Source organism: Tachyglossus aculeatus, chromosome 3 (genome assembly GCF_015852505.1).
Source record: "Tachyglossus aculeatus isolate mTacAcu1 chromosome 3, mTacAcu1.pri, whole genome shotgun sequence".
In the NCBI taxonomy this organism is placed as follows: Eukaryota; Metazoa; Chordata; class Mammalia; order Monotremata; family Tachyglossidae; genus Tachyglossus; species Tachyglossus aculeatus.
Window position 1 is genome coordinate 99,466,168 of NC_052068.1, and position 26,140 is coordinate 99,492,307.

Below are 26,140 nucleotides of genomic sequence, written 5' to 3' on the forward strand. Positions count from 1 at the left end.
GGGGAGGATGGGGATGGCATCCATCATCTCTTGAGGTTTTCCCCTGCTGGAGACTTATTTCTGCATATGCTAATACCCCAGGGGAGAGACGGTGCCAGAGGGGTCTCGGAAACCAGTTTCCGGTGTGTTTCGGGGCAGCTGGAAACACAGGGGACTTTGTGCCCAGTGGAGAGTGGGGGACCATTTGGGCCAGTTTTGTTTAAATACATCCACTCATGACTCCAATTCTCCTTTTGCTGCAGCTTCGGGGCAGTTTTGGCTCCCAGAAGCCCTGGGATCTAGCTTGGATGTGCTGCTGAAGGGTGGGGGAAAGCCATCTGCTCCCTTGGATGGACAGGGCTGGAGCCCCATGCCAATGGCTAAGGGATGACCTTGAGGACCACAGGCAGTGAACTTGGACCAGGTGATGGAGTGAATCCTGACAGGAGACAGGTCGTGGTGGGAATGGGCTGTTGGCACCCCTCACTGGGTAGCCCCCAAATCTGTAGACCTGGGCACCCACCACGATTGAGCTCACCGGACACCGTCACCGGTAGTCTCGGAAGGGGAGGGAAGGGAAGAGAGCCTGGAAAGGGATTTAAAGGAGAAGGAGGTGGCGTCGCCTGCCAGATTAGTAGGAGCCTGCAGCGGGACCCGGAGCAGGCTGGGAAAACCTACAGACGTGGGAGTAGGAAATGGCTGGGGAGGCTTCTGCTAAATTGACTTTAAAAGAAAATCACCTTTGGGCCGAGAACAGACAAGAGGAATTACGTGCAGAGAGAGAGCAACGGCAGAAAACAAGGGGCCGATCTAACGACTCTGGCAAACTTCCTGGCGACGGCTCTCGTCTCCAGCCCTATCCCAAGCCTTTCAGCCAAACGTACGAGTTTCATTAGCTACCAGAACCGCTCAGCCCCTTGGAGTCGTTTTGGCTCTGCAGGAGGAGAAAGCTGATGCTGGATGAGACGGATTGTGTCTGAAAGCTGGGGAGCTCGCAAAGATGCCTCCTTTCCTTTAGACCTAGGTCTGGTTTTTGGTTGCTGGGGTTCTGATGCCTCTCCACTCCCCACCCCGCCCCCTGAGTGCCATCCCACGCACCCTCTCAGAGCCTCCTGGAGGCTGCTGGAAATCTGGCTAGCAGCTATGGCCAGCTCTTTCCTCACCCTGCCCTGCTCAAATCCCTTCTAGCACCTCCAGAGGTCACGTAGAAAGCTCACCCTGTAGGCTACTCTACCCTGGCACACACACAAACACACACACACTCTCAAGCTGGGGTTTGGCTGGGGAGCTGGAAGGAGAAGACACTCCAGACACTCCTCAGGTGCTAATCCCTGAAGAAATGAGATCTCTGCTCCACAGCCTGTAAGTCAGTCTGCCAGGGTCACCGTGACCCATCTTATCATACCATGCCACGTGATCCTAACCCTGTTTAAGTTGCTCTGGAACTGCGTTTTTCTTCTCCAAGGGTCATGGAAGAAAAACTGAGCTGATCCAGGGCCAGCTAACCCTTGGCCATTAGCGTTCCAGTGCGGAGAGGTGTGCTCAAGAACTGATTCCATGGGCTTTCATTCCAACTCCGATCCCAGAGAGGTTCTCTGGCTAAGGGAGTTCAATGAGAGCTCGTTGAATCTCCGCAGCTGAGTCTCTCCGTAGTTCCACTGTTTCACCCTTTTTTTATGGTATCGGTTAAACGCTTAATTCTGTGTCAGAGCTAAGCACTGGGGCAGGGTACAAGTTAACTAGGTCAGACACAGTCCTTGTCCCAAACGGGACTCACAGTCTAAGTCAGAGGGAAAACTGGTATTTAGTCCCCATTTTACTGTTGAGAAAACTGAGGCACAGAGGAGGAGCCCTTACACTCGACATCGGTGAGACGCATATCCTCTTGCCTCATCTTTTCCAGGCTATCCAACTAGTCCACCAAATATTTATTAGTAGAGCTACGTGGTCAAGTACATGGTCAAGTTCCCCAACACATGTGCTGGGATGCTGCCCTGCCTAAGCATCAATTTCAAGGAGATCAAGGGCACCTTGGTCCCCTCAGGTTTCCAGCTGCGGGATTTGGCCTTTTGGGCGGCATTCCCCCAGGGTCATTCACGGGGCTCTTCAACAAGACCTGAGAGCTTCCTAGTGGAACTGAACCATTACCACTTAGTAGCCTGCCAGTCATTCCTCGCAATGATTACGGTGCTTCTTAGGTGGTTACTATGTGCGGGAGAACTGACACAACCCCCATTTTACAGATGAGAAAACTGAGGCAATGAGAAGTGAAAGGACTCACCCAAGGTCACACAGCTGGGAAGTGGCGGTGCCAGGATTAGAACTCAATTCTATTGACTAGTGAGTCCAAGCTCTTTCCACTAGGCTACACAACTGCTCACCATCATCACCCACCTCCTGCCTCCCTCCACCCTGTCATCATCGTCATCATCGTTCTTCCTCCTGACACTTATCACCAACATCATCATCAGTATCTTCCCCCTGACATTATCAAATTTCCCCACATTGGGGGTAAAATCGCCATGCTCTAAGTCAATCAACTATATTTAGTGAGCACTTAGTGTTCAGAGCACTGTCCTAAGCACTTGGGAGAGTACAATATAACAACATAACAGACACACTCCCTTCCCACAACAAGCATACAGTCTAGAGAGGGAGACAGACAACATTGAGAAGAATAAATAAGTCAAAGACAAAGCCACCTTGCGGGTTGTCTGCTCTCGAGCATGGACTCGAAGGAAGCAAATCAAATCCAAAGCACGTTTAGTCCTGAACTGCGGCCTTGAGGAGTTGTTCCTCGCTCTCTCTGGATGCTTTCCAACCAGCAGTGGCTTGTCTGTCAAGTTCCCGTGGAGCTATACGTCCTCCTGGGTCCCCGTTCAGAAAATTTCCAGGCCGGACACAATGCTTCGAGTGGCTTTCCCGGTATCTGTGACAGGTGTCCTCAGCCTCACAGGGGTCTTGCCTAATTGACTAATCATCTGGGCTCAGTAAGGCATCCCCACAGAAGTCAGGACAGAGAAGGGGAGCTAGCGCATGCAGCCGTCATTGGCATTTGGCAGCCAGGCTCAAGTCTTCTGAGCTCTCTTGCTCACAGAAATAGTTCGAGCTCCACCTTGGGGACAATGATTCTCCCCCTGTTCAAAGCCTTATTGAAGGCACATCTCCTCCAAGAGGCTTTCCCTAACTAAGCCCTCCTTTCTTCTTCTCCCACTCCCTTTTGCATCACCCTGACTTGCTCCCTTTATTCAGCATCCCTCCCAGACCCACAGCACTTAGGGGCATACCCGTAATTTATTTATTCATATTAATGTCTGTCTCCCCTCTAGACTGTAAGCTTGTGGGCAGGGAATGTGTCTATTTCTTGTTACATTGTACCCTCCCAAGCGCTGAGTACAGTGCTTTGCACACAGTAAGTGCTCAATATACATGATTGAATGAATGAATGAATAACAGGTTCAGGACCTCCTTCAAAGTACAAATTATATCTTGTTCTTAGCCAGTAAGCTTGTTGTGGACAGGGAACATGTCTATGAACTCTGTTCTACTGCACTGTCCCACGTGCTTGGTACGGTGCTCTGCACACAGAAAACGCTCAACAAATCAATCAATCAATCAATCAATTGTATTTATTGAGCGCTTACTGTGTGCAGAGCACTGTACTAAGCGCTTGGGAAGTACAAGTTGGCAACATATACAGTCCCTACCCAACAGTGGGCTCACAGTCTAGAAGGGGGAGACAGAGAACAAAACCAAACATATTAACAGAATAAAATAACTAGAATAGATATGTACAAGTAAAACAAATAGAGTAATAAGTATGTACAATCATATATACATATATACAGGTGCTGTGGGGAAGGGAAGGAGGCAAGATGGGGGGATGGAGGGGGGGGCAAGGGGGAGAGGAAGGAGGGGGCTCCACCCTCCGCTCCAGGGCTCAGTCTGGGAAGGCCTCCTGGAGGAGGTGAGCTCTCAGTAGGGCCTTGAAGGGAGGAAGAGAGCTAGCTTGGCAGATGTTGGGAGGGAGGGCATTCCAGGCCAGGGGGAGGACGTGGGCCGGGGTTCGACGGCAGGGCAGGCGAGAACGAGGCACGGTGAGGAGATTAGCGGCAGAGGAGCGGAGGGTGCGGGCTGGGCTGTAGAAGGAGAGAAGGGAGGTGAGGTAGGAGGGGGCGAGGTGATGGACAGCCTTGAAGCCGAGGGTGAGGAGTTTCTGCCTGATGCGCAGATTGATTGGTAGCCACTGGAGATTTTTGAGGAGGGGAGTAACATGCCCAGACTGTTTCTGGACAAAGACAATCCGGGCAGCAGCATGAAGTATGGATTGAAGTGAGGAGAGACATGAGGATGGGAGTGTTTGGGAGGATGGGATACCACTGAGTGTTTGACTGGTCATTTGGGCTTGGAAATGTAGGGCTAGGAAGGGCCTATTATGCAAGCCCAAGTCTATCCACTCCCACAGGTAGATGCTAGCCATGTCCTAGCACCTAGCATCTGGGGAAGCAGTCTGACATAGGGGCTACAGCCCGGGCCTGGGAGTCAGAAGGTTCTAAACCCAGCTCTGCCACTTGTCTGCAGGGTGATCTTGGACAAGTCACTTCACTTCTCTGGGCCTCACTTCCCTCATCTGTAAAATAGGGATTGAGACTGGGAGCCCCACGTGGGACAGGGACTGTGTCCAACCTGATTTGTTTGTATCCACCCCAGCACTTAGTACAGTGCTGGCACAAAGTAAGCGCTTAACAAATACTGTTATTATTATTATTTTATTATTATTATCATCCTTGGAAAGGATAAAGGTAAGCTCAGTGGGTCCCACGGTTTCAATTAGCAGCATGGCCTAATGGCTAGAACATGGGTCTGGTACTCACCCACTTCGTGCTCTGCACATAGTAAGTACTTAATAAATGCAATTGATTGATTTGGGTTTGTGCTAGAGGCCTACAATGAGTTTCTCCCGTGACTGGGCTTTGGGGTGAAGCCACTAGCCATATTTGGGAAATGGAGATAATCCCTGCCAGGATAAGCCTCTAATTTGTACCTTCAATTCTCACTCTGCCCTGTTGCCATCCACTTGTTCTAAGCCTCATGGTTCTTTGCTTCTTCTAACTCACCACCTTCCCTCTGCACCTCTCATTCATTCCCCGGTGTGCCCAACTAGTTCGGCACCTTTTCCTCTTGGTTCCTTTTATTGCCTCCGTGCACATGCCCATACTTGGGCCAACTCTGCCCACTTGGGCCAACTCTGCCCATTGGCATATGCCTGCGTCTTCTTTCTCTAGTCCTCTCCTTAGATCTGGCATCCCCGGAGCCCCAAGCAGGGTAGGGAGAGGAAGCAGAAAGGAGAGGGGGCGGAGACGACAGCTGAAACATTGGCAAAATTGTGAAGGGATTCCACGGCCCAAAACAGATGAAGTGTGCAAAGTCTGGGAACTAACCAGCCTCCCTGGGGGCCCTTGAATTCTTCAGACTCCGAGTCCCCAGGGCACCTCTGGCCCTGGGGAATTCTCAGGCCCAAGTCCTCATATGGCTTGAAAGAACTCTGATTCCCTCCCTCAAACTGCCACTCACAAATTACAGAACTGAGAGCCCTAAAGACCTGAATTGAAAGTCATCTCCATCATTCCACAGCCTGGGAGCCCTGAATTGAGAACTGTGAGTCTCTTTTTCTGGGTAGGGTCTGCAGCCTCCCGCACGAAATCAATTCTTTGAATAATTCAGGGCACCTAGTTGGGATGAAGCGCTAGAGGGTTGAGAGCTTGCGTTTCCTCTGTCACCAGCCCTCAATACAGTGCCTGGCACATAGTGAAGCACTTAACAAATACCATTATTGTTATTATCACCGTCGCTTTCCTGTGGAAAGCCACTTGACCATGTAATTGAGGACTGCCCAATCTTGGGGTGGGGATTTGAAGGATAACACCCACTAAGTGTGGACACTGAGGTAGCCAGTTACAACCAGCCGCATCCAGAGATATGTGAAGTGTGGTCGGAGGGAGGATTCACTGAACATCCTACCTGTCACCGAGATCCAGGCAGGGGCTCCGGCAGGCAGTGGCCCCAGCTGGACTCAGTGAGCCACAGAAACTAAGCGATCAACGGTATTTACTGAGTGCTTCTGTAAGCAGAACTCTGTGTTGAGTGCTTGGAAAAGTACAGCACACTGGAGTTGGTAGGCATATGATCCCTGCCCTCCAGGATCTTTACAATCTAATGGGGGAGACAGTAAAATATCGGGGGAGAACATCAAAGGGCTTAAGGAGTACAGACCAAAATGTATATGTGGTGCAGAAGGGAGAGTAAATGGCAGGGCGGGAGGATGAGGATTTAGTTAGGAAAGGCCTACTGGAAGAGATTAAATTTTAGCAGGGCTTTGAAGATGCAGGGCACGGTGGTCCGTCAGATTTTGGTTTGCTTGTTTTTTATGGTATTTGTTAAGCGCTTACTATGTAACAATCACTGTTCTAAGCACTGGGGTAGATACAAGTTAATTAGGCCTGACACAGTCCCTGTTCCACATGGGACTCACAGTCTAAGTAGGAGGTAGGACACGTTTTGAATCCCCATTTTACAGTTGAGGAAACTGAGGCACAGAGAAGTGAAATGACTTGCCCAAGGTCATATAGCAGGGAAGTGGCAGAGATGGAATTAAAACCCAGGTCCTCTGGCTCCAGGGCCCATGTTTTATCCACCAGGACAGGCTGCTTCAATCAATAAATCAATCGTATTTATCGGAGCGCTTACTTTGTGCAGAGCACTATCCTAAGCACTTGGGAGGGTACAACACTACAATATAACAGACAAATTCCCTGCCTACAGCATGCTTACGGTCTAAAGGGGGAATACCATTTAAGGGGGGACTTCAAGGTCACAGGGAGGACATCAGAGGTAATATATAATAATAATAGTAATAATAATAACTGTAATAAGCACTGGGGTGGATATAAGCAAATTGGGTTGGACACAGTCCCTGTACCCTGGGGGGCTCACAGTATCAATCCCATTTTACAGATGAGGTGATTGAGACCCAGAGAAGTGAAGTAACTCGTCCAAGGTCACCCAGCAGATAAGTGGCAGAGCTGGGATTAGAACTCATGACCTTCTGACTCCCTGGACTGTGCTAGGTGAGATCGAAGCACAGAGAATAGGTTGATGTTAGAGGAGCAAAGTGTGTGGGCCAAGGTGTAGCACGACATTAGCAAGATCGGATAGGGAGGAGAGAGCTGAGGGAAGAGGAAAGAAAATCTCCCAATCCCATGTGACTGACATCTCCTTTCCCTTTAGCCTCTTTCTTTGCCCACCCTGCTTCTGAACCATTCTGTCTCCCACAGTCCTTTGCATCACAATCATTTTCTTCTTACAAGCAATGATGTCCAGTCAGTTTTCCTCCTCCAGCAGGCCCCAGCAAACTAGAGGAGCAAAGGAAAATTCCAGCTAATCAGAGTCCATGATAGTCAGTGAAGTGCAGTCAGGAGGATTCATTTAGCACTCTGCCTGTCACTAAGATCCAGGCAGGCCTCAGGAAACTGGGCACCTGCTCTGTGCCCTTTCCTCAGGCTTCCCCTTCCCACTCTCTACACCCAGGATCACCAAGGCAATGTAAAAGCATCCCTGATGCCAGGTATGGGGCACTTTCCTTTGAGAAGATCCCATGCCATTAAACAAAAAAGAAAAAATACGGGACTCCAGAGCCACAGCTTCACCCTGGGACTGGGTATCCATGCCCAGGCTGTGGCAGCAGGCTAAAGGACCAGTTAGGGGCTGAGGGTTGGTGATCCCTGATGGTTGATTAGTTTGTCGTGTGGGATTGAATCAAAGGCCTTACTGAAGACTGGGAAAATTCCAGCTCTCGCTCTCCCTGGACACCTGACCCGCCTGCCATGGAAGGAACCTAAAGAGGTCTGACTCCAGTAGCCTTTGCCGAAACCTCCCAGACCCTTGGGCTCTTCTCGGTGGTTGATAATGGCTGAAGACGCTTTGCTCTACCTCTTTCTTAGGGTCAGAAGTGAAGCAAACAGGCCTATAGGAAGCCCATTTGAGAAGGAATCCACACTTTTTTTTGATGATATCTGCTAAGTATTTATCAGGTGTCAAACACTGTTCTAAGTGCTGGGGAAGGTACAAGTCCCTCAGGGCAGACACAGTCCTTGTCCCGCATGGGCTCACCATCTAGGTAGGAGGGAGAAAAGGTATTGAATTCCCATTTAACATTTGGGGAAACTGAGGCACAGAGAAGTTAAGTGACATCCCCATGGTCACACAGCAAGCAACTGGTAGAGTCGAGATTAGAACCCAGGTCCTCTGACTACCAGGCCCAGGCTCTTTCCACTGGGCCACGCCGCTTCACTTCCTTGAAACATCAGACTGTAAGTTCCCCTCTAGACACTAAACTGCTCTCTAGACTGTAAGCTCCTGTGGGCAGGGACTGTTTCTACCAACTCTGGTGTATTGTACTCTTCCTAGAGCTTAGTACAGTGTTCTGCACATAGTAAGCGCTCAATAAACACCATTGATTGACTGATTGATCGACTGACTGACAAACAAGTGGATCTGGTGGTCCTTGACCACCTATCATCAGGGACTCTGGGTAGTTCTGAGTATCTTGGCTGAGCGGGAAACACTGTGGCCTAGTGGGAAGAGCACAGACCGGGCAGTCAGAGTACCTGGGTTCTAATTCCACAGCCGCTTGCTGCGGCTGTGACCTTGTGCAAGTCACTTAACTTCACCATCCCTCAGTTTCCTGACCTGCAAAATGGGAATTAAATATCCACACTCTCTCTCCTGTTTAGACCACGATCCCTGTGCATCTGACATGAATATCTTGTACTTCCCCTAGCATTTAGTACAAAGCTTGGTTCATAGTCATTGATTTACAAGTACCACAGTTATTATTACAAGAGACACTGGCTGGATTGACACAGGGGATTTAGGGGCTGCAGTTCACAGCCTCAGACTTCCTGCAAGAATAAATCTAAGATTCTACACTCCTGGAGAGTTAATCTGGCCTTGCAGGCAATCCAAACCAGGGAAGATGGGGGAGAAGCAGGGCCAAAGGAGGAGGAGACGAGGGGGCCGGCCAGTCAATTCCATAAGAAACAAAATGAAATCAGCCACAGGGTCACAGTTTCCAGTTTGGGATCCAGGGAGCCGAGGAGCAGGCGGTTGGTGGTGGATTGGGGGCCCACACGCAAGGTTTTCATTACTGTATTTAATCTCCGTCAACCGGCAAAGAACAAACCTGCCTAACGGTCTTGCTTGCCAAAGGAGGATTTTGAAAGGGAAGTCCATCTGGATGGCTGGAGGGGCATTTATGCAAGAGCTCCTGCGATTGGGAACTCAGCTAAATGGAGCTTGTATACAGGACCCCCACAAAGCCTTACAGTCCCAAATTCACAGGACAGTTCATCTTCAGTTCATCTGGTGGGGAGATACACCAGAAAGCTCCCAACCTCTGAAAGCACACGTTCTCCCGAGTACTTAGTACAGTGATCTGCACCCAATATGTCCTCAATAAATACCACTGATTGATTGATTGGTCCGGGCCCGCATGACTAAGGTGTCAAAGAAACCAGGTAATGGATTAATAAAAATCAAACTGCAGGCCTGATCAAAAATCTGACATGCAATATGCCCCTTTTTGGCCTGGAGTTTATATGAATCTGAGTTCGTGGAAGATGTTAAATGAGTGATTCTGGGGTTCCCTCAGCCCAGGAATATGGGTCCCAGCAAAAAGTGGTGAGGCAGGAGGAAGGAGAAGTGGGGCTGTTTCTGTCAGCTGGCATAGAATCTCTGGGAGCAAATTGGTGTTTGCTCTCTACCTGCAAGATTCTTGGGCCAGAATCTCACACAGGGCAAGGTAAGAGGTAAGGGTGCTTTCCCCTATGAAAACCAAATGAAAACCAGGCAGAGGGTTGGACTAAAAGACTTCAGAGTGAAAGAGAAGCAGGGAGATACCCTAATCATCATCATCAAAAATGGGCACCTACTAAGTGTTAGGAACTATACTAAATGCTTGAGAGGATACAACAGAAGCAAGAAGCAACCTTAGTAACTTATATCTATCCCAGCACTTAGAACAGTGTTTGACCCTTAAACATCAAAGTGTAAGTGTAAGCACTTAACAAATACCACACATGCACACAAAAAGACTGAAGCTTATTGTCCTCCTGGCAAGTGGGGTGGACAGACAAAAATTATCAACAAATAGTGGAATTGGGAGGAAGGACGGTGTAAAAGGAAATCAGTACAGATATCTTAGGATGAGATAATTGAATAGATAACTGAAATACACATAAAAATATACCTATGTAAGTGCTGAAGATGTGAATAAAATACATGTGTTGAGGGTGGTGTGGGGTTGAACCCAAGGAATCTAGGCTACCTTCAGAGATCACGATTTGCTTGTATCCACCCCAGTGCTTAGTACAGTGCCTGGCACATAGTAAGCGCTTAACAAATACCATAATTATTATTATTATTATACTGTTTGCTTCAATTTTCCAGACCCCTGGACTTCCTCCAAGGGGACTAGCAGAATGGCTCCTCCCCACCCCTGGAAAAATGGTTTTCCCATCCTGGTTTCCCAAGCTCATAGAACCCTTTACAAACCAGGGAGTGGGGCAGGTGACAGACAAGCCTTTTTTTAGTCTTTCCCAAGAGGGAAGAAAGAACAGTAGGAGTCAAGACTCTACTTTCCTATTCTTTCCCACAGTGGCATCAACACTTCTCCAAGTCAAGATGACATTCATGATTGTGCTGGGTAGGTTCAATAACCTCATTACGGGACACTCCGTAAGGAATCCCAGCCATAATCCCAAGATCGTTCTGCTCAGCTCCCAGGCTGCTAGAGCCTGCTATTGTCAAGGTTTTGCTACAATTCAGAATCACATGTTAAATAATGCTGTAAACGAGAGAAGGCCCCTGAGAGGCAAAATACACAGCACCGGACAATTTAATTTGATTTAGGGAAAATGAGGCAGGCATTTGAGAACTGAAATGACTAAACAGTAATTAAACCGACAACTACTATTAACCTGCATTGCAATCTAGATAGCCCATTCTACTTTATGGACTCTATTTACTAATAGGCCTGACAACATAATTAGTACCGTAAATTTTATACAGCCTGTAACTCCAGTGAGTGATGTATTTTGAGTACAGAAGACAGGCTACGAGGATGTAGATCAATCTTCATTTTCAGTAAACTTAATTAACCTTACTCAATTAGTGTAGCTGACAAATTAGGTGGGAAAGATTTAAATCTTTCTAACTCTTCTTGGAGAAGGGGACAGGAGTAAGATTTGTGCCATGTCCTGAGAAGCTCCTCTCTCCCTGAGCTCCCTGAAATGATTCTCTCTTTTCCCTAGGAAACTCAGCTATTTGGGGCAGAGGCCCCGTGAGTCAGAGCAGCAGATGTGCACAGTTTAGTTCTAATAATTCCAGGTTAAAGAGAGAAAACTTGCTTATCTTCACCATGATTCATTTTCATCTTCCCCAGCACTTAGGGCAGTGCTTGAAACATACTAGGCGCTTAACAAATACAATCAGAATAATAAGAACAATGCGTTCAGATTGATCTCAGTCCTGGATGTTGTAAATAATTGGGCAGGATGAGCCACATTTCTTATGTCCTTCAAATAGATTAGAAGAGAGAAGGGATTTTGGCACCAGGGAATCCCAACCCGATTTGCTTGTAGCCACCCCTGTGCTTAGTACAGTGCCTGGCACATAGTAGGCGCTTAACAAATTCCATAACTATTATTGTTATTAAATCCAAAGATCTTCACTGGCAAAACTAAACTGGCTACTGCCATCAAATTCTACTATTCAGGGTGTCAACTGTTCTATGATGCACTTGGAAGCAGCGTGGCCCAATGGAAAGAGCACGGGCTTGGGAGTCAATCAATCAATCAATCAATCAATCGTATTTATTAAGCGCTTACTGTGTGCAGAGCACTGTACTAAGTGCTTGGGAAGTACAAGTTGGCAACATATAGAGATGGTCCCTACCCAACAGTGGGCTCATAGTCTAAAAGGGGGAGACAGATCACAAAACCAAACATATTAACAAAATAAAATAAATAGAATAGATATGTACAAGTAAAATAAATAAATGAGTAATAAATATGTACAAACATATATACATATATACAGGTGCTTTGGGGAAGGGAAGGAGGTAAGGCGGGGGGGTGGAGAGGGGAAGGAGGGGAAAAGGAAGGAGGGGGCTCAGTCTGGGAAGGCCTCCTGGAGGAGGTGAGCTCTCAGTAGGGCCTTGAAGGGAGGAAGAGAGCTAGCTTGGCAGATGTTGGGAGGGAGGGCATTCCAGGCCAGGGGGATGACGTGAGCCAGGGGTTGACGGCGGGACAGGCGAGAATGAGGCACGGTGAGGAGATTAGCGGTAGAGGAGCGGAGGGTGCGGGCTGGGCTGGAGAAGGAGAGAAGGGAGGTGAGGTAGGAGGGGGCGAGGTGATGGAGAGCCTTGAAGCTGAGGGTGAGGAGTTTCTGCTGATGTGCTGGTTGATTGGTAGCCGCTGGAGATTTCTGAGGAGGGGAGTAACATGTCCAGGGCGTTTCTGGACATAGACAATCCGGGTAGCGGCGTGAAGTATGGATTGAAGTGGGGAGAGACAAGAGGATGGGAGATCAGAGAGGAGGCTGATACAGTAGTCCAGACGGGATAGGACGAGAGTTTGAACGAGCAGGGTAGCGGTTTGGATGGAGAGGAAAGGGAGGATCTTGGCAATGTTGTGGAGGTGAGATCGGCAGGCTTTGGTGACGGCTTGGATGTGAGGGGTGAACGAGAGAGCGGAGGTCGAGGATGACACCAAGGTTGCGGGCCTGTGAGACAGGAAGGATGGTAGTGCCGTCAACAGTGATGGGAAAGTCAGGGAGAGGGCAGGGTTTGGGAGGGAAGACAAGGAGTTCAGTCTTGGACATGTTGAGTTTGAGGTGGTGGGCAGACATCCAGATGGAGATGTCCTGAAGGCAGGAGGAGATGCGAGCCTGGAGGGAGGGGGAGAGAGCAGGGGCAGAGATGTAGATTTGGGTGTCATCAGCATAGAGATGATAGTTGAAGCCGTGGGAGCGAATGAGGTCACCAAGGGAGTGAGTGTAGATCGAGAACAGAAAGGGACCAAGAACTGAACCTTGAGGAACTCCCACAGTAAGGGGATGGGAGGGGGAGGAGGAGCCTGCAAAAGAGACTGAGAATGAACGACCGGAGAGTCAGAGGTCATGGGTTCAAATCCCGGCTCTGACAATTGTCAGCTGTGTGACTTTGGGCAAGTCACTTAACTTCTCTGTGTCTCAGTTACCTCATCTGTAAAATGGGGATTAAGACTGTGAGCCCCACGTGGGACAACCTGATCATCTTGTATCCTCCCCAGTGTTTAGAACAGTGCTTTGCACATAGTAAGCGCTTAACAAATGCCATCATCATTATTATTATTATGGAAAAGGAAGTAAAAAGATAAATAAATTCTAAAAAGCTATCACCTCTTGTGAGAAGCTGTCAGAATGGGGCTGCATTGTTGGTATGAAACTACAGACCAAGATGAAGGTCTGAAGAGCTGTAGTGTTGTCCAGTGCTTAGAACAGTGCTTGGCACATAGTAAGTGCTTAACTAATGCCATTATTATTATTATTATTAATTTTCTCTAGGTTTGGGAGAGCTGGACCCACCAAAGACGCCACCCAACTTCTTGAGCAATCCTGTCAACATTGCCTATCGTGGTAGACATGTTCCCTGCCCACTGAGTTGACATTCTAGAGGAAGTAGAATGCTGGGCAGGGAGGACTGCCTAATGATCCACATCACTTTTAAACTGCAGAGGAGCAGGGGAGATACCACATTCAAACCACTTCATTCCATGGAATTGCTTCCATTTCCTTCCCTCAACCCTGGGATTATGAAAAATAATAACTTGGGGGTGAGGGGAGTGAAGGAATCATCTCATGGCCTAGTGGACAGAGCACAGGCCTGGGAGTCGGATGAATCTGGGTTCAAATTCTGGCCCTACCACTTCACTTCTGTGTGACCTTGGGCAAATCACTTTACTTCTCTAGGCCTGAGTTTTCTCATATGTAAGCCTGTGAGCCCCATGTGGGACATGAACTGTGTCCAACCTGATTAGCTTGTATCTACCCCAGTTCTTAGTACGGTGCCTGGCACACAGTAAGTGCTTAACAAATACCATGATTTTTATTATTATTCCTGGGAAACTGTGCCCACTGCCACCCAACAGAGCTCCCCAGCTTTTCAGAATAGTTAATTCACTAGGCACCATATCCGTGGAGAAACAAAATCAGCGGCATTCCCACCTGGGTTTCTGGCTGTGGCAGAAAGCCACTGCCTTCAGCCCCATAGGATGCTGGGCCAGGCACCTGGCCTCTTGCTCTTGGTGACCCATTACCTCATCTGAGCCTTCCTGCCCTTCCCAAGCCCTGCCCGGTTTGCTCCTCCTCCCCCCAGCTCCCATTCCACTTTAACCCCCTCACTCAAAACGACACCTAGGTTAAAGTCTCTGAAGCCCGGGGATGGGACGGTCACTTACAGGAGCCGTGTCCCACTGCAAACAGATCCTTGTACTTCGGGTTCCTAGAGAGAAAAGACACAGACCATTTAGAGAGAACCAGGCCCAGTAGTGGCGTGCAAACCCAGTCACTCATTCATTCAATCATATTTCTTGAGCGCTTACTGTGTGCAGAACCCAGGCCCTCCCGGGCCTGAGGAATCCCACTCGGGCTCCTGACGTAGCCCTGGGCTTGCTGGGAGTTTTAACAAAAGCCGATAAGGGCCTGCTTAAGGGTATCCAATTTGTTTTCCATTGAGTGGGAGCCTGTGGGCCTGAACTCCTGGCAGTGGGGCTCCAACTGGCACTGCCCAGAAAATGGGTGGCACTGCCTGGGTTCCCGGAGCACAGTGTAGAGATTCAGCCAGCACAATCGATCAATCAATGTTATTTATAGAGGGCTTACTGTGTGCACAGCACTATGCTAATTGCTTGCGAGGGTATGATAGAGAAGCAGCATGGTCTAGTGGATAGAGCCTGGGCCTGGGAGTCAGAAGGTCATGGGTTCTAATCCCAGCTCCGCTACTTGTCTGCGGTGTGACCTTGGGCCAGCCACTTCACTTTTTTGTGCCTCGGTTACCTCATCTGAAAAATGGGGATTGAGACTGTGAGCCCCACCTGGAACAAGGGACTGCATCCAACCCAATTTGTTTGTATTCACCCCAGCGCTTAGTACAGCTATTGGCACAGAGTAAACATTTCACAAATACCACAATTATTAAAAGAAGGAGTGAAGTAAACACCTGTTCAGCCTCTCCCCTTTTGCTCTTCTGTTTCCCTATTGCCCCTTCTGAGCAGATGCCTCCACCACTGTCGGGTCCCTTCCCGCCATCCAGCCAAAAGCCAGACCCTCCTGGATCCCACTGAAGATGTTTTTTGGTGTGGGGGGGAGAGGGTTTTGGGGTCATATTAGAAACCTCCAGGGTCTACCTAGTCTTTGACTGTCCTAGGACTACAGTAGCAAATGTAGAAAGTCCATTTCCATTCAGTCAGGCTGACTGAAAGCCTCAGCCTGAAACTGCAGCTGTCACAAAGGAAAACACAACTGCTTGGGCAAGATGTTGGGTGGAAAAGGCGCGAAGACTAATGCAATGTTGGCTGGGCCCAGCTTCACCCCTTCTCAGTGACTTTTCCAGCACCCTTTTCCACGTCCCTCTCCGCCCAACCTCTATCCTCTGCCATGCCTCCCCCTTCCCATCAGCCTGAGGCTGCTCACCTCCACCTGATTTCCTCTGGAGAAATTTGGGAGCTGGGCTGGTCAGCATCAGGGCCATCAGATGCCTGTCTCCCCCATCTGACACTCTCCCTCCTCCTCCTCCTCCCCTCCAAGACTATCCCCAGCCCTTCCAGCCCCTCCCTTGCCCGCTAGCAGCAGTGGAGCCTAGAGGCCGGGGAATCAGAGTACCTATCCTGGCTCCGTCAACTGCCTGCTGGGTGGCCTTGGGAAAGTCACTTGACTTTTCTGTGTTTCAGTTTCCTCATCTGCAGAATGGGGAGCATCATGGTGTAGTGGATAGAGCACGGCCCTGGGAGTCAGAAGGTAATGGTTCTAATCCCAGCTCTGCTGTGTGACCTTGGGCAAGTCACTTCTCTGGACCTCAGGTACTTCGCCTGTAAAATGGGGATTCAGACTGTGAGCCCTATGTGGAACAGGGACCATGTCCAACCTGATTTGCTTGTATCCACCCCAGCACTTAGTACTGTGCCTGGCACATAGTAAGCGCTTAACAAATACCACTTTTATTAATACTATTATTGATACCTGTTCTCTCTCCTACTTAGACTGCGAGGCCCACTGTGTCTGGCCTTATTATCTCATATCTACCCCAGTGCACAGTAGTAAATGGCCCTTAGTAAGCGCTCAAAAATACAATTCATTATGATGATGATGATGATGATGAATAATGATAGTAATAATAATAACAGCTGGGTAGTTATATGCATGGGGCTTTGACAGTAGGGGGATTTGAGGGGATAAGGGAGGGGACCAGATCAGGAGAGGACAAGGCAGGTTAAGATCCAGTGATGAGTCTCACCTCTAGCTTTCAAGACTGAACTGCGGCCAAGGCAACCCTTAGCTTCCGCACAGTGCTTGGGGAAACTCAAGGAGAAGGTCAGTGTCCTGAGTCTTGGCAGACTGTGGCAGGTGGATATTCCACAGCTGTTTAGAAGACACTGTCAAGAAACCTCACCCTCTTCCCTGAATGTTCACCAATAGACAACAATCGTTTCCATCCTACAAAAGAATCTGAAATTTGCCTTTAAGTCAATAAAGGACCCTGAGTGTTTCTTTCATCATTCTCATCCTTCCCCTGGGTGTAGTGTTCAAACCTGCCAGAAAAAGGACTGAAACATTGCAGATGATCTGAAACGCCTCAGTCAGAGGAGCAAGCAGGGGATGGGTCCTGTGACCAGATTGTGGGTGGGGCTTTGGGGTCTGCCCAGAACAGCCCACCCAAGAGCAGCAGGGGTCCTAGGGACAGGTGATCAGATGCCGTGCAGGAGGAGGGTTGGTCACCTTTCTCTCCTCCTTGTCCTCCCTTCTCTCTCCACTGGCCTCTCTCTGTCTCCCATCTTTTCTGTTCTTTTGACCGAGCCCCTGTTAGAGTCCTCCTAAAACTCTATTATTTATAGCAATTTATACCAATGAGACTACGGATCAGGCTGGTACTTGTATAAAACTCAGTGAAATCTGGTCTGGAAACCAATCATTTGTTTCCCTCTTGGTGATAATAATAATAATACTAACAAACTATGGTATTTGTTAAGCCCCTAAGTTCCAAGCCATGAGGGAGAGAAAAATCAGATTCAACTGTGGACTGATCTAGACTGTAAGCTCCTTGTGGGCAGAGAATGTACCAACCAACTCTATTGTATTTACTCACTGAAGTATTTAATATAGTCCTCTGAACACAGTAAGCACTCAATAAATACCACTGATTCGTTGATTTATTGATCGATCAGACACAGTGCCTCTCCCACATGATACTCGCAGTCTAAAAGAGGAGGGAGAATAATAATTTAATCCCCATTTCACAGATGAGTTAAGTGAGGTCCAGAGAAATTAAGCCACTCGCCAAAGGTCATGCAGCGGGCAAGTTGCGGAGCTAGGATTTGAACCCAGGCCTCCTGACTCTCAGGCTTGTGCTCTTTCACCCATTAGGTCATGCTGCTTCCCTTCAACTAGCCCCACTTCACTACTCCTGAATCCAGGTTGCAACGACAAAGTCTCAGGCCCTTAGCCTCTCTTTCTTCCCTGCCAAAATATCTGGAATTCACAACTACCACACCCCATTCTTTAGCAGTCCCAGGGGCAGCATGGAAACCAGTGTCTCTGGTAAAATTCTCCCATGTTTCCTGCCCTGAGAGCCCGTCTAAACAAAGTGTGGCTGGTAGACTGTGAATCCGTTGTTGGGTAGGGACCGTCTCTATACGTTGCCAACTTGTACTTCCCAAGCGCTTAGTACAGTGCTCTGCACACAGTAAGTGCTCAATAAATACGATTGAGTGAATGAATGAATGGAGGGGATTTCAGTCACCCAATTTAAAACAGGCTTTTAGGTCTGTTTGGTTTCTACCCCAGAACACCGGAGAGTGTGGAAGGGGGTTTCTAGTATTTCTCACTAGGATGTAAGTTCCTGGAGGGCCGAGATTGTGCCCTCCCCCGGAGCATTTAGTCCAGTGCTCTGCAAACAGTAAGTGCTCAATAAATACCACTGACTGATTGACTGGTTCATAGGGTGTCCTGGTCTTATATTACGGGAGCAAGCTCTTCTCCCTTGGAACACCCTCAGTAATAATAATAATAATGGTGGTACTTATTAAGTGCTTACTATGTGCACAGCACTGTTCAAAGCGCTGGGGAGGTTACAAGGTGATCAGGTTGTCCCAGGGGGGGCTCACAGTCTTCATCCCCATTTTACAGATGAAGTAACTGAGGCCCAGAGAAGTGAAGTGACTTGCCCAAAGTCACACAGCTGACAGTCGGCGGAGCTGGGATTTGAACCCATGATTTGAACCCAGACTGAGCCCCTTCCTTCCTCCCCCCCCTCGTCCCCCTCCCCCCCATCCCCCCATCTTACCTCCTTCCCTTCCCCACAGCACCTGTATATATGTATATATGTTTGTACGTATTTATTACTCTATTTATCTATTTATTTTACTTGTACATATCTATTCTATTTATTTTATTAGTATGTTTGGTTTTCTTCTCTGTCTCCCCCTTTTAGACTGTGAGCCCACTGTTGGGTAGGGACTGTCTCTATATGTTGCCAACTTGTACTTCCCAAGCGCTTAGTACAGTGCTCTGCACACAGTAAGCGCTCAATAAATACGACTGATGATGATGATGATGACCTCTGACTCCAGAGCCTGTGCTCTTTCCACTGAGCCACGCTGCTTCTCCGGTAGAGAAGGGGTTCCTAGTTCCCTGTTCTGAGGGGAGGTTCTTCTCGCGGCACTCGTTTGAACACTTCACCCTTGGCCTCAAAATGCCTTTTGGGGCTGGGGCTGGAAGTTTTGCACCAAGTACATCTCCGAGGGGCCTTCCTGGGTCCCGGGGAAATGGGTCCAGCCTGTTCTCACTGGGCACTCACCAGCAGAGGGCGGTCACTGCCAGCCTCTTGGCTTTGTCGTACTGGAACTTCCACAAGGGCAGCAGAGTGCCTTCGTGGTCTCGGTATTCATCGGCGGCATCCTCGAAATATTTGAAATCTGAAAGGCGCAAGAGGACACTGCTGACCGGGAGATCTGGAGGGAGGCCCACGGCCCCGTCCCTCAGGGCTGGTCATCCTTCCTCCGGGAAAAAGAGGGATGGGATCCCTGGCTTTCTGATCTCATCTCAAAGGTCACCTTATTTTATTATTTTTTAGGGTGTTTTTAATCCATCAGTGGTACTGATTGAGTGCAGAGCACTGTACTAAGCCCTTGGCAGGTACAACACTAGCAGCGTGGCTCAACGGAAAGAGCACGGGCTTGGGAGTCAGAAGTCAAGGGTTCTAATCCCGGCTCCGCCACTTGTCAGCTGTGTGACTTCGGGCAGGTCTCTTAACTTCTTGCAGTCTAAAAGAGGAGGGAGAATAATAATTTAATCCCCATTTCACAGATGAGTTAAGTGAGGTCCAGAGAAATTAGGCCACTCGCCAAAGGTCACGCAGCGGGCAAGTTGCGGAGCTAGGATTTGAACCCAGGCCTCCTGACTCTCAGGCTTGTGCTCTTTCACCCGTTAGCTCTTAACTTCTCTGGGCCTTGGTTCCCTCATCTGGAAAATGGGAATGAAGACTGTGAGTCCCACGTGGGACAACCTGATTATCTTATATCTCCCCCAGTGCTTAAAACAGGGCTTGACACATAGTAAGCGCTTAACAAATACCATTATTATTATTATTATTATTATTATTATTAATTAACTGACAAGTTCCCCGTTGAGGGCATACTACATGCCAGGCCCTGTTCTAAGCACTGGGATAGATTCAAGATAATCAGGTTGGATGAGATCTTCTTTTATTCCTGTATTCCTAAGCATTTTTAATGGTATTTATTGAGCACTTACTACGTGCTAGGCACTGTACTAAAGGCTGGGGTAAGTATAAGATAAATAGGTTGGACACAGTTCCTGTTCCACGTGAGGATCATTTTACAGATGAGGTAACTGAGGCCCAGAGAAGTTATGTGACTTGCTCAAAGCCGTGCAGCAGACAAGTGGTGGAGCCAGGATTAGAACCCTCGTCTTTTGACTCACAGGCCCGTGCTCCTCCCACTAGACCACACTGCTTCTCAATTGGCCTAGGGCTTCTCCTGTTGGAGACGCACAGGTTTGACCTAGAAATTCGGGACGGGTTCCTGAATTAGGGAACACACAATTAGAGCCGCCCCAATAACTCAGCAGACAAGACAGCAATAGTATAAGCCCCCACCCCTGACTTCCCTGCCTCCCTACTCCACCTCGGTCTACAGTTCTCCCCAGAGCCAAATGGGCAGAAATTCATTAAGAGCCCCCTTTTCCCTGCCCATTTCCCAGTTCATGGATGCTGCTCTCCCGCTGCTAGCCTCGCCCACGGCAAGCCAGTCCAGTCAGATGATTTGCTTGCAGGACTCTGAAGCAGGAGGCGGCCCAAGTCAACTCAGTTTCAACCACACCTTGGTTTGGGCAGCTGCTCCTGTTCATTCAGGCAGGAGATAGGCCCAGACAGACCCAGGGGGCCCATGGTCCATTCCCCAAGCCCACGGAGGACTCAGACATTTCGTGTCTGCCTTTAGTTCCCCATGAGCTGCTGGGAACCCACCTCTGCCCCCCGCCCACCCCCACATACATATACGCACACAAGCACACCTCACTCCCTGCAGGCAGGACAACTCCAGCGCTTAGAACACTGCTTTGCATATAGTAAGTGCTTAATAGATGCCATTATTATATTATTATTATTGTACAAACACCTCGGAGCCTAGCCATGAAGCTGCATGGCCTAGTGGAAAAAGCACAGGCCTGGGAGTCAGAGGATCTTAGGTTCTAATCTCGGCTCCACCGCAGGTCTGCGGTGTGACCTTGGCAAGTCACTTAATTTCTCTGGGCCTCAGTTCCCTCATCTGTAAAATGGGGATTAAGAGTGTGAGCCCCAATATGGGGGCAAGGTCTGAGTCCAACCTTATTAACTTTTATTCAGCACTTAGTAAGTAAGTACAGTACAGTAAGTAAGTACAGAGTAAGTACTTAGTAAGTACAGAGCTCAGCACTTAGTAAGTGATCAATAAATATGATTGATTGAATGAATGAATGTGTGAGCCAATTTCCCAAGAACGGCAGTGCTTTTTCAGTTCCCACCTTTAACAGGGGTGGAACATGGTTCCCTAACCAGAGGTAAACATTAAAACCATTTCTAACTGGAAGTTGGGCCCAGCCCATGGAGGTTGGGAGTTTTGAGGAGGGCAGAAAGGGGAGAAGGGCAAAGTGGGAGGGGCATGGGAGTCACCGTGCTGCCAGGGGAAGGGCCCGGAATGCCCTTGCAGTTTTCTGGTTTGGGTTAGGGGAGGCATCCTCTCGGCACAGGGCAAGAAGTGCAGTTGCCACCTGGGAACTAAAGTCAGGGAAGCCTCGTCTCGGGGATCAGGGTGGGGTGAATACTGAAGGTGAAGGGAACTGAAGCTGCTGGAAACTAATGGCAGTAAGGGCTGGAAGTGGGGCTGGAGTGGCAGTACTTCCCCAGCTGGGGCTCGCATGAGTGGGGAGGCCACGGAGGCCCACATGGACAGGAGGTCCACCACAGCAGCCAAACAATTTTCTTTCTGGAAGCCATTCTGGAATTTTTTTTCTTTCACTGCAGCCAAGTTCCAGGCCATTCTGGTTGTCCCCCGGCCCTTTCCCTCCCTTTTCCTAATTATATTTTTTCTGAGAAATACTTGACATATTAAATGAAGGCAACTTTTTAAAAAGTTTAAGCATCCCAATGATACCTATTTGATTTTCTCTTAAATGAAGACAGATCATGGATGCGGAAATTAGTTCTGAGGCCTTTGGGGAGGGGTGGCGAGAGGAGGAGTGGGCTTTGAGGAATCGGGGTGTTGAGAGTAACTAATTCATTAATGGTTGCTTTTAAAAACTGTAGTTCTGAAAATCGGTCAAGGTCATCATTCAGTCTAAATGACAAGCAGGGGCTCTTTCCAAAACCTTCCTTGGCAGTCCTGGCCTGTGCCATCCTAAAGATGAGCGATGAATGCCCAGGTATCATGGACAGGTCTTGGGTGGGAAAAATATTAAGCAATCTGTTAAGCGAGGGGAACGTAATCAGGAATTGACAGACTGCCAACTCTGCCTGTGAGCTGGCTGTAACAGACAGATCTCATGGCAAAGTTAGCCACTCATTTCTCAACTGGCTCCTCAGGTCCCAGGTATGATTATTAGGAAGTCCAGGCTGGACCCCTGCCCTGGGCACCCTACCGTGGGCGATGTCATCAAACGTGTTCTGATTGACCATCCGTTCTACTATTTTGGCTGCCTGGGTCACCTTGGTTATATCTTCACTCTGTGAGGAGAAACAAAAAACACAGATTGGTCACCACGTCAGCATTCTACAGCTCCAGAGAGAGGGAAACACTCTGTCTGTTCCCCAGAGGCCCCAGAGTTTCAGAGCCCTGGGCCCTATTGACTGAACCAGAATTGACAAGATGATAATAATAATAATAAGCACTTACTATATGCCAGGCACTGTTCTAAGCCCTGGGATAGAAACAAAGTAATTAAGTTGGACACAGTCCCTGTCCCACGTGGGGCTCACAGTCTCAATCCCCATTTTACAAATGAGGTAACCGAGGCCCAGAGAAGTGAAATGACTTGCCCAAGGTCACACAAAAGACAAATGGCAGAGCTGGGATTAGACCTTCTGACTCCCAGGCCCATGCTCTATCCACAATGCCATGCTGCTTTGATGGATTAAAACCCTCCTGGAAGGGGTTGCACACTGTACTAGGCCCCTGGGTACAGCCAAAGAAAGCTGAAGCTGTGACCCCTGTCCCTGGGAAGCTTACCACCTGACAGGAGAGCTGGCCTTTTAGACCTTGTTCTCTGGGCTTGAACTTGTGACCCCTGAACTCCAGTTCAATTCAGTCACAAAGCAGAGCCCTAAATTGAGAGGAATGGGCGGGGTAGGGGGAAAACAACTCAGAAGAAAGTCAAGTGGTCGCATGTAGCAGGAGTCTGTGTGATTCCAACTGCACTGACTCCCCCGCCCCTTGGCAGGATCGCCAGGGCCTTGTGAAATGCACTGAGGAGAAATGTTCTGAGTCCCTAGCCGAGGGAAATCTGAAAGAGTCTGAAGGACAGCGGATGGATAATGAGCCCATCCGGCTGGGATGGTGTCAACTTTCCTTTCTGAGTGCAGGGGCAAAGCTGTGGGAAGTGGGGTGGGCTAATGGTCAGCCCCATTTGAAAAATCAATCTATCAATCAATAGTATATATGACCGTTATCCTTGACTCATCCCTCTCATTCAGCCCACATATTCAATAAGTCACCAAATCCTATCGGCTCTAAGTTCATAACATCGCTAAAATCCGCTCTTTCCTCTCCCTCCAAACTGCTATCGTGCTGATCCTATCCCAACTCAACTACTGCATCTTCCTCCTCGTTGACTTTCCTGCCTCCTGTCTCTCTCCACCTCCAGTCCAGGCTTCACTCTTCCACCAGGATCATTTTCCTGAAAAAATGTTCAGTCCACATCTCCCCCCTCCTTGAGAACCTCCAGTAGTTGCCCATACATCTCCATGTTAAACAGAAACTCCTTACCATTGGTTTTAAAACACTCAATCAATTTGCCCCCAACCTCACTGATTTCAATTAATCAGTCAATTAATTGTATTTTATTAATCGCTTACTATGTGTACTAAATGCTAGGGAGAGCATTCATTCAATCATATTTATTGAGAACTTACTGTGTACAAAGCACTATACTTACTAAATGTTTGGGAGAGTACACTGCAACAATAAACAGACATACTCCCTGCCCACAACAAGCTCACAGTCTAGAGGGGGAGACAGACATTAATATACATAAATAAATAAATTACAGATATGTAATATGTGCCGTAGGGATAGGAGGGAAGATGAACGAAGGGAACAAGTCAGGGTGACGCAGAAGGGAGTGGGAGGAGAGGAGAGGACGGCTTAGTCATGGAAGGCTTCATGAAGGAGATGTGCCTTCAATAAGGCTTTGAAGTGGGGGAGAGCAGTTACCTGTCTGATACGAGGAGGGAGGCCCCCTGTTAAAGGCCAGAGGTAGGATATGGGCAAGAGGTCGGTGGGGAGATAGATGAGACGGAGGTACAATGAGAAGGTTGCATTAGAGGAACAAAATGTGCAGGCTGGATTGTAGTAGGAGAGTAGTGAGGTGAAGTAGGAGGGGGCAAGGTGATTGAATGCTTTAAAGCCAAATGTGAGGAGCTTTTGTTTGATGCGGAGGTGGATGGGCAACCACTGGAGGTTCTTGGGGAGTGGGGAAACATATTCTGAACGTTTTTGAAGGAAAATTATCCAGGCAGCAGAGTGAAATATGGGCTGGCATGGGGAGAGACAGGGGGCAGGGAGGTCAACAAGGAAGCTGTTACAATAATCAAGGAGGAATAGGATGAGTGCTTGCATTAATGTGGCAGCAGTTTGGATGGAGAGGAAGGGGCAGATTTTAGTGACGTTGTGAAGGGTACAGTATAACAGAGTACAGTATACCAAAGTTGGTAGGCATGTTCCAAGCCCACAGAGAGCTTATAGTCTAGATTTTCTACCACAGCCCAACACCAAATTCCACTTCTCTAGTCCCAGCTTGCTCACTGTACCTTGATGTCATCTATTTCATCACCAACCCCTTCGACCTGGATCTCTCTCCCCATCCATGTTGGACAGACCCTCGCACTCTCCACCTTCAAAGCCTTAGGAAAATTACATCTTAGTCAAATTACATCCTTAATTCGGCCCTCTTCCTCTCTACACTCTAAGCTCCTCTCTAGACTGTACGATCTTTGTGGGAATGTGTCTATCAACTCGGTTATACTGAGCTCTCCGAAGTGCTGAGTACAGTACTCTGCACATAGTAAGCACTCAATAAATATGACTGATTGCTTTTCTCCTACTCCCTCTCCCTTCTTCATCACCTGTGCACTTGGATCTGTACTCTTTAGCCACTTAATATTCACCCCACCCTCAGCCCCATGGCATTTATGTACATATCCTTAACTTATGTATTTAGATTAACATTTCTCTCCAACTCTATACTCTGAGCTCCAGGTGGGCAGAGAATGTATCTACCAACTCTGTTGCATTGTTCTCTCCCAAGTGCAAGTACAGTGTTCTGCACACAATAAGCACTCAATAAATATGACTGATTGATTTGAGCACTTACTGTGTGCACAGCACTATATTAAGTGCTTGGGAGAGTACAATACAACATGTTGGTAGGCATGCCCTCTGGTCACAAGGAGCTTACAGTCTTGAAGGGGAGACAGATATTGAAATAAATTACATAAAAGTACATAAGTTCTGTAGGCTGAAGTTGGGATGATACGAAGTGTTTAAAGGGTATAGATACAAGTGCACTTGTAGAAGGGAGAGGGAGTAGGGGAAATGAGGGCTTAGTCAGGGAAAGCCTCTTGGAGGAGATGTGATTTTAGGAGGGCTTTGATGGTGATCTATCAGATATGAAAGGGGAGAGTGTTCCAGTTAAAGGGTCAGAGGTGAGATAGAAAAGATTGAGGTACAGTGAGTGAGATGTCCCAGGCTTTAAGGACAGCTTTGCCCTAATGTTGCTCCAGAAGCAGTCAGAGGAAAAGGTACAACATGCTGCTGACCAAATTCACAACTAAAATTGTCACTAGTGCTGCTGTTCTCCCTCCTAGTTAGGCTGTGAGTCCTATGCAGGCCAGGAACTGTGTCCAATCTAATTAACTTGTATCTACCCCAGCACCTAGAACAGTGACACTGATTCAAGCACTTAACAAATACCAAAAGGAAAAAAAAAATGAGGCATGAGACCTATCTTCTCAGTGGCACCAGATGTGCTATTTGGCCATTCAGTCTCTTGAGGACAAATGCACTGCTACAGAAAAAGA

At 48.3% G+C, this 26,140-nt stretch overlaps 1 protein-coding gene across 1 annotated transcript in view; it reads right to left on the minus strand.

The window, feature by feature from the left end:
• The window catches only part of DNAI1 (dynein axonemal intermediate chain 1), a 195,462-nt gene that overhangs the window by 133,245 nt on the left and 36,077 nt on the right, over window positions 1–26,140 (minus strand). The window contains exons 10-12 of the mRNA XM_038743923.1: window positions 22,486–22,570; window positions 19,148–19,265; window positions 14,535–14,578 (exon numbers count right to left, since the gene is read on the minus strand). Of these exons, the coding sequence (XP_038599851.1) occupies window positions 14,535–14,578; window positions 19,148–19,265; window positions 22,486–22,570 (247 nt within the window). The remainder of the gene's footprint in view (window positions 1–14,534; window positions 14,579–19,147; window positions 19,266–22,485; window positions 22,571–26,140) is intronic.